Here is a 12,564-nt window from a genome sequence, read left to right as displayed (position 1 = left end):
GCAGAGAAGACTGACCAAGAGCATGTCTGTCGTTCCTGGATTTTTTCATTCATTCATTCATTCATTCATTCAACCTTTATTAGGCATACAACAACAAACATTTACAATAAAACTTCAGGATCATTATTATAAAATTTAATCCATAATCTTGTTGCCTCCACCAGAAAATTGGCCATTAGCCTGGTAATATACCACATCCAAATTCCGGAAGACAATCCAATCCTAGTTGGAAATTGATCCATCTACCTCTTCGATCAGTAAAAGGCCCCACCCGCTCTAGCGCAAACGGTTGTGTCCAAACTGAAGAAGCACTCTTTTCTGCAATTTCATTTTATCCAGTTCAGTGACTAGAAGGGGGTAGTTCAGATCTGTCACTCCTTTCATGGAAGATAACTGGCTGGCTCAATAAAAACTCAGATATGGAGTTCATTGACTCTATTGGTAAATTTGACACTGTATGTTTACAAGAAACCTGGTGCCCATCTGATATCCTACTGCCAGGATTTGTATCCTTTTGTGTGCCTGCATGTAGATCTTCTAATAGGGATAGATATAAGGGGGTGTGGTGCAGAGAACACCCGGCTACCAATCAGAAAGCAGCTGAGGTCCAGCCAATAGAATGTGGGCTGGGACTTTTGAATATTCCATGTGTCCATTGGTTTTGGCATCTGGAATGTTGACAGTTCGGATTTGACAGTTCAGGGAACAGTTGAGTCCAGGAGGGGATTGGGTTCCATGAGTTCCTGAGGGAATAGTCAGTTAGGGCTTGTCATCCTGAGAGTGAGGGTTCCAGGGATAAAGAAAGACGGTTGGGGTAAAGTCTGAGTACGAGGGTCATTCAACAAGTACTTAGCCTCACCGCCCGATGGTGCTGCTGTTACAAAAGAGTTTTACCATTGTGCAGTACATTCTTTTAGAAGCCTACTGTCAAAGTTTCAGTCAATTCCCTTCATTTGTTTTGTTTTGATAGCCTTTGGAAGCGAGCATGTCGGTCGGTTTTACAAAAATGGAAAAAGAACAATATCGTTCGGTGATAATTCTTGTTTTTGGAAGGGAAAATGAGCAGCGAAATCAAAGAGTGCTTGGATGCTGTGTACGGTGACTCTTCTCCTTCAATTGCGACCGTCAAGAATTGGTTCAATGAGTTTGTTCATGGCCGCAGGTCGGTTTTTGATAAGCCATGCCCAAGTGCCTCGAAAACCACTACTACAGAGGAAAATGTAAAAAAAAAATCCACGATCTCGTGTTGGCAGACCGCCGATTGAAGGTTCGCGAGATAGCTGAGACTGTAGGCATCGCAGAAGGAACGGTGCATTGTATTTTACACAAAGAACTGGGCATGAGAAAGCTGTCGGCGCAATGGGTGCTGTTCCACCACGACAACGCGCCGCCTCACACCTCCACGGTCATGGCCAAATTGGGCTACGAATTCCTGCCCCATCCACCGTATTCCCCAGATTTGGCCCCCTGTGACTTCTTTTTGTTTCCAAACCTGAAAAAGTCACTCGCCGGGAATAGATTTGGGTCGAATGAGGAGGTCATCGCCGCCATGGAGGCCTATTTTGCAGCCCTCAGGAAAGCGTATTTTTCGGACGGGTTGAAAAAGTTGGAGCATCGCTGGGCCAAGTGTATTGAGCTAAAAGGAGACTATGTTGAAAAATAAATCGCCACTTTTCCAAAATTTTCGTTTTTCTTTTGTAGGCTAAGTATTTATTGAATGACCCTCGTAGAAAAGGGCTCCCTACCGTTATACTTCCAGGACTCTAGGAAAGGGAGTGGCTGGAGTGTGATATCCTGTGGGATAGTGTTAGCTTTGGTGACTGTTAGGTCTAATTTTAAGAGAGGAACTTAATAGAAAGATTGAGTGACTCTTAGTTATAAGAAACTGGGGATTTAGATAAAGATTTATAAACCCAACAGCAACTATAACAAAGCAGAAAGTAAAAGAATCCGTTGATATGGAGGGCTGGTTGTACTTCAAGTTCATCTTGTTTATTTCCATGCTCTGTGCATTAGTGTAGAGACATCTAAGACCATGGATCATTTCCCTCTAGCTGTGCATTTAGGGTTTTTTCCTCCTCCCACTCTGACTTTTACAATTCACCCAGTTCTTTCTATAACAGCATCTTCAGGACAGAAGCCCAATTGTTCCTGGTGGCACCATCTTTGGAACACTTATTCCCCTCTGCTATTCTTCTCTCTTTTCCTGGCTCACATCCATCAACTTAGAGGAGAGACAAAATGACAACCTGTGCATCAAGTTACTTTAGCTTTCCTATCCAGAACATCACAACCCCTTACAATATCCTGAAGTTTATACCCTGCAGTGTCATTGGTACCCGGGCAGACCAAACAGAATGGGCAACAGCCAGTAGGCTTCATAAGCCCTGTCAGCCTCACAGTCACATTGTGAATTTTTGCCCCAGGGAGACAGCACATCTCTCAAAACATCCTGTCAGGTCCACAATGGCTTATGTTCCCTTCAACATGGAGTCCCCTACCACCACCACACATCACTGGAGATTGGTAGGGGCCCTTCCATATGCTGAATATCATAATCCAGAGCATTCTGTAGCATGAAGAAAGTGTTTTTGGTGCATGCAAGAATAGCTGAAAGAGTGAGAGTCACATACTCTTTATTTTGCTGTTTTGCATCCTTGTGGTGCTTTATAGTTGACAGATGGAACCTCTGGGTTTACTTTTGGTGCAATAATCATGGGATAAGCAGGTAATTGATAACAAACCCTGTGCTTTGATAGCATTATGTGCCTTATTGATTAAGTTATGAGCTCTTAACATCTCTTTTATGATCTAGAGTTGATAAAAATATTGGACAGGTCCCAAAGGAAAGGCACAACTCACAACTTTCTAAAAGAGCTGTGGGACCTTGGGAGTTTGTAATTGTGCAGGGAGTTCTCTGTGTCCTAACTACCACTCAGTCATTTGACAATGCAGCATTTGAATGTGCTACAGACTTTGCTTAGGCCAAGTGGGGTGCCATCTGCTTCCTCCCTGAGATCATGCTCCTTGCGTATCTCTCTACCACTAAGGAACAAGGCCTCATGTCATGGACCAATGCCACCCAAATAGTGACCATGCTCTTTTTGCAACACCCACAGCTGCAATTCCTGCCAGACCCATCAAGGTGATTGGAGGATGACATACAACATACCCTACGAATTCTGACACCCACCCACACACCGTCGGCAGTTCTTTCTGACTTCACTGGCACCCAGTCTGTTGGCCCCCTTTCAAGATTTCACTATTTAAGCCCACCTTTCTATCATTCTGCTTCAGATATCACTGAACAAAGGTCATTTTCAAAAAGATGAACTCAGATTGAAGCCAGGCCATTCATTATTCCCAGCCCATACTGTTCTATTTGCATTGGAGTGACTACCTCTGGAATTGTCTGGGGATTACTCACTACACACATAGAGACAGCAAGTAGCCTGACCAATTCCAGATCCTTGCCCTGTGACATGCCAGATTAATCTACGCTACCAATAATGAGTATGATCATTTGTGGTTATTTCAATGTCTCACTTCCCTTCCTCTGGAGCTAGAGGGCAATCACTGACAAACATCACAGAGGTCATCTTGGACTTGGAGCTGAAGTCTCCAGCTATGAAAGTTCTTTGAAATGCCAACATTTATATCTCTTACTCTGATAAGTAAATATTTGCAAAGCCTTGCAAGCATAAAATTGCTTGCATTCAGTCTGTCAGTTTCAAGTGAATGCCATTGTCTGAAGTGGGGCACATTAGTGTTACCTTGTCATATTGTCTTGGAATCTTTCCACTTTGTTTCTTCATCAAATGTTGACACTGTATTTGTAGAAATCTATCCAACAAAAAGAACATACCACAAGACCAGGAACAAATAAAAAGACATTGGATGCAAAACACTTAAGAGTTATATAAATGAGATGAACAAATGAAAGACAAAAGAACAAACAACCATATGAGGATGAACCCCAAATTCTAAAAAGCAAGAAGGAAGATGTAATAAGAGAAACTGGGAAGAATGCATCACCAGGAACAGATGATATTCTAATCAAAGTGCTACAATCCACACAGAATCAACTCTAGTGTTAACCAATATATGTCTCAGCAAATATGGAAAACAAAATGGTGTTCAACAGACTAGAAATAATCAATATACATTCTCATCCACAAAAAAGGAGACACGAAAGACTGCAGCTCTTAAAGACATGGGAGTGCTACCACATGTGATAGTCCTGATGAGGAATCTGTACTTAGGACAAGAGGCTACTATTAGAACAGTATATGGAGAAACAAAATGGTTCCCAATTGGCAAAGGGATCAGGCAAGGATGCATATTACCATCCTACTTGTTCAACCTGTATGTAGAAAATATCATCTGAAGAACAGGGTTAAACTCTGAAAAAAGAGGAGTAAAGTTAGGAGGAAGGAATATCAACAATCTAAGATATGTGGATGACCATGTGGATGATTACTAAAGAAGGTCAAAGAAGAAAGTGTAAAGGCATGTTTAATGCTGAAGATAAAGATAGTAGAAATAATTACCATGGAGGACCTACATACATTCAACCTAAACAATGAGGAAATCAAATAGTAAAATAATTGCTATATCTTGGATCCAAGATTGTTCAGAAAGGAGTCTGTAGTCAAGAAATCAGAAAAAGACTAGGAATAGGAAGGGCAGCCATGAAAGAAGTAGACAAGATACTAAACAGTAAAGATATACAACTGAGCACTAAAGCCAGAATCAGCATGTATGGATGTGAGAGTTGGACAGTGAAGAAAGCAGATAAATTCATTTGAAATGTCGTGCTGGAGAAGAGTGCTGAGCACACTGTGGACAGTCAAAAGGACAAACAAATGGGTCCTTGAACAGATTGAACTCCCCCTGGAAGCCAAGATGACTCAATTGAGGCTGACCTACCTTGGCCACATCATGAGAAGACAGGACTCACTCTAAAAGACAATACTGCTAGGAAAGGTGGAGGGAAGTAGTCAGAGGAAGACCACACACCAGATGGCTAAACTCAGGGAGGACATGGGCATGAATCTGCAGGACCTGAACTGAACAACGGAAGACAGGGTGTCTTGGAGATGTCTCATCCATAGGGTCGCCATGAGTCAGGGCCAACTCAAAGGCGGTTAAGAACAACACCAATCCAACACATTCTTGATAGCCTACATAGCTACTAAAATTTACAAGGATAAATTTTGTTTTCCAAATCTAGTACTGTGTCAGATCCCTTTATCCAGGCTGAACCCCAAACTCCAACCCCTGGGAATCCTGCCCTTGTTTCCCCAATTTTCCATTGCTAGATTGGGTTAATGGACCTCAGGGTGACTCCTTTAAATGTGGACTTGTGGCTGTACTGTTGTGTGGGATCTTTCCAATCCAAGCTTGACAGACAGTCAAGGGCAGGTTTAAAGCAACAGCAGAAATTGACTTTTTAAACAGCGTATAAGAATACAATAAACTCTAATATCCTGTTCTTTAGACTCCCCAACATCATAGGCAGTTCTTTCTCAGATCCAAAACGCTATTCTCTATTAGCTCAAAATTGTCTGTGACAACTCAACACCAAGACAGTGCCAACTACCAACTCTGCCTATCTTGTGGTCTCTTCCAACGCTACGATTCTATGATTCTAACCCTGCCTGCTTCGTTCAGAGACGCACTTCTCTTTTTATTGCTTTCTGATCACCTGTATTATTATTATTATTATTATTATTAAACTTTATTTCTAGAGCGCTGTAATTATACACAGCACTGTACAAAGTCGGTAAAATTAAGTATATAAAAGCCTGCCCAAGGCGTATAATCTAAGATAATAACAATTAAATAGAGGAATAGATAGATGTAGCCCCCCTTCGCAGCACCTTCTCAGTGACAATTGCCTGCTTCCCTCCCAAATACTTTCTTAGGGCGTGTCTACACCATCTGCTTAATCTGGGGCCAGTTCGGAGCATTATGCCCCAGATGGGCCCCAGACTGACCATGATGGGTCAAATACAGCGAGATGCCACATTATCCTGTGCATTGGCCAACTGGGCCCACACTACATCGGGCTTGCTAGCCTGTTCCTCATTTTCAGAGCCACCGGTTTTGTAAGGGCCAGAGCTCCGTCTAAAGCCTGCCCAGCAAGTGGCTGCCTCGATGTGGGACCAACAAGGAGCCCAGCTTCTCATTTGCATGGCCTCATTGGAGACACCAAAGCTTTATGCAAAGCTCCTGCCCGCCAAGAAGCTATGGAAGCAGTTCCAAAACCAGTCCAATACATTTCCCTGGCTGCTCAGTGTGGGTGAAGAGGGATGGTGGGAGAGCAGCTGGATGACACCTAGTTGGACCTGATCCAGCTGTACATGTGCCAAAAGGACTGAAGTCACTCCAGAGGTTCAATGAAACCCCAGTATTTCCCCCAGTTTTGCTTAGTTCAGAGCAAAGTCACGCTAAAGGCAAAGCCCCACAGACCTTCCTTGGAAGTGGTGTCAAGAGAGAGTACAGCATTTCCCACAAGTGTAGACAAGCCCTTAGTAGTCATCCAATATAATTTGCATGCTCTGAATAATTTTAAGTGATGATAGAGAAAACGTCTATATATCTCTTAAGGATGTAATTATCCATCCATTCCCCAGGGGATTTGGAGTGCTGATGACCCTGTAAATCTTTGTCAGGCATCTGATCTCCTGTTTCCAAGCAACGCAACTGAACATGCGGTTGCTTAGCAACTCCAGGCATACCTGGATGATAAACATGTTCTTGGTCTCTTTTTTAGCTTGAATTTTGGTCATGATTTTTAGCAAGAAATCCCAGTAATGCTTAGCGTTATTCCACACTGTTTGAAGCAGTTACAAATTCTAGTGGGCAGACCCAAATTTGACCGACAATGATTTCTTTCAACAAGGGCATTATCTAGTTAAAGAAGTGCTAAGACTGAGCTACTGATGAAGTCCGGATGCAGCAAAATTGAGTGACAGAATGGAATGAACCACTTCAGAGGACAGTGGAAGGGGGGCTCCATTCCTATGAATGTTACCCTGCCTTGAAAATATCCCTCCCCCTCCCTGCAGTGGGCTCCTCACCAACCAGACTTCTACAAAAAAGGAGTTTTGTGCAGTACTATAGAATTCAAACATGGAACCCTCAACCTGTAGTCTGAAATTATATTCTGTTTGTCACTTCAACATTTAACTGTCTCCTTCTACTTGTCCTTAGTCCAGTGATGGAGAACCTTTTACAGACCGAGTGCCCAAACTGCAACCCACTTATTTATTGCAAAGTGCCACGTCCCTCTGGCTTTCTAGTAAGAAACTCTGGCAAACTCTGTGCTAAGGCAATAGCATGTGTGCCCACAGACAGGGCTCCGAGTGCCACCTCTGGCATGCGTGCCATAGGTTCGCCATCACTGCCCTAGTCTATTAATCATATAATTTTAATAAATTGAGTAAACTTGAAAGACTTGACATACAGAAAAGAAAGAAAAAGAAAGCATATTTTTGAAAATGGTAGGTGTATATTTATGTTTCTATAATCTTGGCTTAGTAACGGAGATAATCACCGCCCACTACAGTTGGACAGACTAGACAATCACGCTGATGGGGAAACCTTTACCATTTTTAATCCTATCATATGAAGGACCTCCCTAGTGTTTGAAAGAAGAGTATGTTTCTTTTGAGATTACACTGGTTGGCCTCCTTTTTTGCAATTATATGTCTTCAAGACACAATGGGTCCTTGCTATCCACTGGGGTTTGATTCCAGGACCCTCGTGGGTACCAAAATCTGGGGATGCTCAACTTCCATCATGTGGCACAGAGAAATGATGTCTCTAATTTTTTTAAAAATGGCAAAAACTAGGTTCGCTTTTGGAATGTGTATTATTTTTGAATATTTTCATGCCATGGATCATTGACTCCATGGATAAAAAAAATCAAATAAATTACTCAAGTTCCTGCCTCCCCAGAACACATTATTAGATCACACAACAGCCTGCTGGACATATTCAACAATCACTTTGCAGATAAAATCTCTCAAATAAGACCCAACTTGGATGCTGGTATTACAGCAGAATCAACCGGTGAGGTGTCCAGCAACTCCGTGAATGAGATTAAACTGGATCAGTTCGAGTCTGTGAGTACCAAGGACATGGACAAATTCCTTGGTAGGGTAAAAAAGACAACATGCCCTCTCAATCCTTGCCCTTCATGGCTGGATGTTCTGGGAAAAGATGCCATAATGGCATGCTTAAAGTGCATTATTAATGCATCTCTTCAGGAAGGTCAGCTTCCACCTTGTCTAAAGGATTTTTTGTGCTTGGGAGAGGGCTACTGGCCGGACCCCTCATTATCCGTTTTTCTGGAGAGGAAGACTGTGGAACCTCAGAAGAGGGTTTGCCCTCGGTGGAAGGAGCCTTTGCAAGGACCCTAGAAGCAGAGGGAGGCTTGAGAATCTGCACATAGAGCAGAGAATGAAGGCCATTCTCCCTGTTTTTCTTGGCCTTTGGTGTAAAGGCCTTGCAATGAGGGCAGATGAAGAAGGGTAGAAGACGAGAGAATGGTCAAACAAGCCATCTATTACTGTTGATCAGAGTCCAAACAAGCCAAATCACCATCCAAAGAGAAGTCAAACCAAAACATCAAAAGTGAAAGCAAAAGGAAGGAGTGGATTCCAAGTGAGGTTCCCTGTGCTGCTCGTGTGGCAGACAAAAGGAACTGAGAAAGAGTGGGAAGACACCAAACCTATATAGAGGGTGGACGGAGCTACCACCAAAAAGTCTTCCCTAGAGATTCCAGTAGGATCTGAAATTGCTGTGCAGGCACAGAATAACCCATTTGTGTGCTTCACAGAGACCACGAAGAAGAATGACCTTTAAAGCCCTTCATGGCCTGGGTCCAACCTTCTGTATAATCCACCCTGTGCATTAAGGTCCTCTGTAAAAAATGTACTGCAACCAATAAAGACCAGGCTGGCAGCAGTTACCCAGAAGACCGTCTTATCTTCTGCTCTATGGATACTATGGAATGGCCTGCCAGAAGAGATCCGAAACATTACCAACCTTGACAGCTTTAAAAACGCGGTCAAGACAGATCTCTTCCGACCAGCCTTCCTAGAATAACCCACTCGGTCTCCCGTTGACATGGACCCCATACAGAATATTCTATGTACCCATCTCTTTGTTGTTGTTTGACTGTTTGATTGTTTTAATAATCTAAATGTCAATTTATTGTCATAAGGGATTTTTAATTGTATTGGTGGGAGGAATAATATTTTATTCTATACTGTTATATTGTTGTATTTTTCCCTTTACTGTGGTCCACCTCAATATCCTGTGGAGAGGCAGGATATTATTATCATTATCATTATTATTATTATTGATACAGAGGACCAACTGTAATTTTTTAAAAAATCAAACATGGCTGCTGTTTAAGTTTTGATTTTTTTTAAATTAATTACTTATCATCTTTTTGTACACAGGTCAGTCCTTCCAATATTCCTCTGCTATCCTAGGCATGCTTACCTTGTAGTAAATCTCAGGGCACCTGAACAAAGAATTGCACACTAATGGACTAAATACTGATGTTAAAGTTTCATTAGTTTCAATAGAATTGCTTATTTGGGTTTTTGTTAACTTTAAGATGATAATATATTGTATATCTATCAATGGCATTTCATTTGTCAGTGTGACCTTTCTTTCATTATGCAGCAAGAAACAGACATCCATTGTTCACAGAGGTTTTGCAATTTGAAACAACTAAAACACTTTTAAAAAACTGAACAATTTAGCAGTGCACACCATGTAGGCAAAACAGTGTGGCAATGTCTGAATGGAAGTGTGGCTGGATGTGTGCATGTGCACATTTGCAGTTGATAAGCATCTGGGAATAGTGGAGGGGAGGCAGACAAGCGGACCAAGACCTCACCTACACTACAGAAATAATCCACTTTATTTGGCACCACTTTAACTGCTAGAGCTCCATGCAATGGAATTCTGGGATTTGTACTTTTGTGAAATATTAACCCTCCCCTGTCAGAGAGACCTGGTGCCCCCATCAAACTACAAATCCTAGGATCCAACAGGACAGAGCCATGACAGTTAAAATGGTGCCAGATTGCATTAATTCTGCAGTGCAGATCAGACCCAAGAGACACATGCCGTAAGGGGAGGCACCACATACAAAAGGGTGAAGAAACCACTGGCTCCCCCCCCCACACACACACACACATCCATTATTGATTCTCCTTCTCTCTCTGTGTTTCTAATTTTCTTTACTCTTCTTGTCTAAAAACATAGGGGAAATATTGGGAGATAGTGGGGGGTTATACAACAGATACAGGCCAGCCAAGGACCACTTCACTGAATTATATCCTCTGTGGTTAGGACATCTGGGCCTAATTCCCACTATGGTTGAAACTGGATCATGATTCCAAATGATTCGGTTTAAACCACCATGGTTCCCACTCAATTTGAATCACTGAAGTGATTTGGAAAGGGGAGGCATGGTTTTTATGGGTAAAAGACACTGATAAAATGGGGAGTTCTTTCAGCTTTATTTAGAAATAAATCAATTCAGCCTAAGTGGGAATCAGGTGTGTTCGAATCGGATTTGAATATGCCCTGGTTACCACTGGCAGCTGCTTTCCCCTGGCCTCTCGGCCCCGGCCATGCCTCCCTCTGTCCCCGGCCTTCTCCCATCACTGGCCTCTCTTGTCTGTTCTGTCCCCGGCTCCTTGCCTTCTGGTCCCCATGGTCTCCTTACCCGGGCTTCTGTGCGACCTCTGTACCAGCCTCCCACTGTGCAAACAAACACTGTGAGAACTACTGTGTTTGCTGAACCGGTTTCAGGAATCAGTTCTTAAGGAAGTGGGAATATCACCCTGGCCATAGGGAACACTGGCCTTTGTTTCTGAGGTGTTTCTTACCTTGTTTAAACTGCGTGCAGCACTATCTTTCCCTCCAGGCGTCAGGTTTCGGAGCTGCACATCCAATAAGCCCACCAACTGGTCCATGGCACGAACTGAGTAGGTGATGTCTCCAGCATTCAGGTGGCTTTTTGTTTGCTCAGCTAGTTCTCTGGCAACGTTGGCTGCTGTCTCTCCAGATTTCAACTATGATTTAAAGAAATTATCAAGATATTTCAATGCCTTCAGCAAAAATCTCTTTGTGTTTTCACATGTTCAACCTATTTTTCTTAAACGAATGGAATACATGAACTAAAAATACATAAAATATGTAACACGAACATAAAACATTAAATACATGTTTTTTAGATTACTTATTGCTAAATTGTGTGTTGTCCACAAGAATTAGAAGGAGTTTGCCAGCTCTGTATCTTGCTAGATTCTGTCACTGAGAATACTGGCATCTTCTAGGAAATCCATTGGTCTGTTACAGACTGCCAAAATAAAGCTGCTTTGGGTCTCTTTGGAGGTATGCTGTTTAAATGATGCATGCACCCTAAGAATCCAGAAGCTGCACCAAAGCTGCACTCCAGTGTTTAGGAATGGAGTGTGGCTTTGGCGCGACCTCCGGACTCTTAGGACCCATGCATCATTTAAATAGCATACTTCCAAAGAGACCTGAAGCAGCTTTATTTTGGCAGTCTGTAACAGGCCATTGTCTCATTTTCTGCTCTTCAGTCCCAAACCTTATGAGAGCTTGCATCAGACAGCACAGACCATTATGAAGGAAAATACAGCTAGTGGTTTAGCAGAAATAAAAACACTGGGTTTGGGTGGGAAGGTAACAGCAACCTTGGTCAAAGTGTTTGAATCTGCTTGCTCTTCACAGTCATTCTGTACACAAACATGACAATTTATGCAATGATGCATCCTCAAAATAACAAGTTCTGTAAGTACAACATACTGTTTGAAATGAAATATATTGTATTTCATGTAATGATTCTTGCAGGAAATAATTTTTGTACTGTGTTATTCTTTTAATGTTGTGAGCTGCTCTGGGTCCCAGTTCTGGGAAAAGAGTGAAATATAAATTACCACCACCACCACCATCATCATTTTGCTACCCATAAATAACAAATATGGATTTGGACTATAACCTAGACTAACTCAAAAAAACAAAGGTCCAAAACACATTGCAGAAATAATCAACTTCGAGACCACTTTAACTGCCCTGACTCAGTGCTAGGGAATTCTGGGAGTTGTAATTTGTTGTGGCAACAGAGCTCTCTCACAGAGAAGACTAAATATCTCACAGAACCACAGTTCCCAGAATTCCTTAGCATTGAGCCAAGGCAGTTAAAGCGGTCTCAAACTGGATTATTTCTGCAGTGTGTTTTGGGCCTATGTTATTTTCAATTCATTAGTGATAATGAAAATTGATAAATGATAATTACCCATCCCAAAGCCTTCCAAAAGGGTTACAACTAACAGGATTATTAACAATTATTATTATTACAGTTAATGTTATTTTGAAGATGTCTTTCCTTGCCACCATTACATGGACCCTGGAAAAAGGTAGCTGTTGGTATAGCAGTCCAATAAGGATATAAGGTTGCAGCCCTCATGAGCAAGCCATGGAGTCAACCTAGAGGCAAACATTTAT

The 12,564-nt window shown here is 42.2% G+C and overlaps 1 protein-coding gene across 32 annotated transcripts in view; it reads right to left on the bottom strand.

The window, feature by feature from the left end:
• The window catches only part of ADGRL3 (adhesion G protein-coupled receptor L3), a 459,475-nt gene that overhangs the window by 193,227 nt on the left and 253,684 nt on the right, over window positions 1-12,564 (bottom strand). For all 32 annotated transcript variants that reach the window (XM_042454258.1, XM_042454256.1, XM_042454257.1 and 29 more), the window contains one exon: window positions 10,923-11,108. In XM_042454258.1, the coding sequence (XP_042310192.1) occupies window positions 10,923-11,108 (186 nt within the window). The remainder of the gene's footprint in view (window positions 1-10,922; window positions 11,109-12,564) is intronic.

Source organism: Sceloporus undulatus, chromosome 2, assembly GCF_019175285.1.
Source record: "Sceloporus undulatus isolate JIND9_A2432 ecotype Alabama chromosome 2, SceUnd_v1.1, whole genome shotgun sequence".
NCBI classification, from domain to species: Eukaryota; Metazoa; Chordata; class Lepidosauria; order Squamata; family Phrynosomatidae; genus Sceloporus; species Sceloporus undulatus.
Note: the sequence above shows the minus strand (reverse complement) of the source record. Positions and strands in the feature narration are given on the sequence as shown.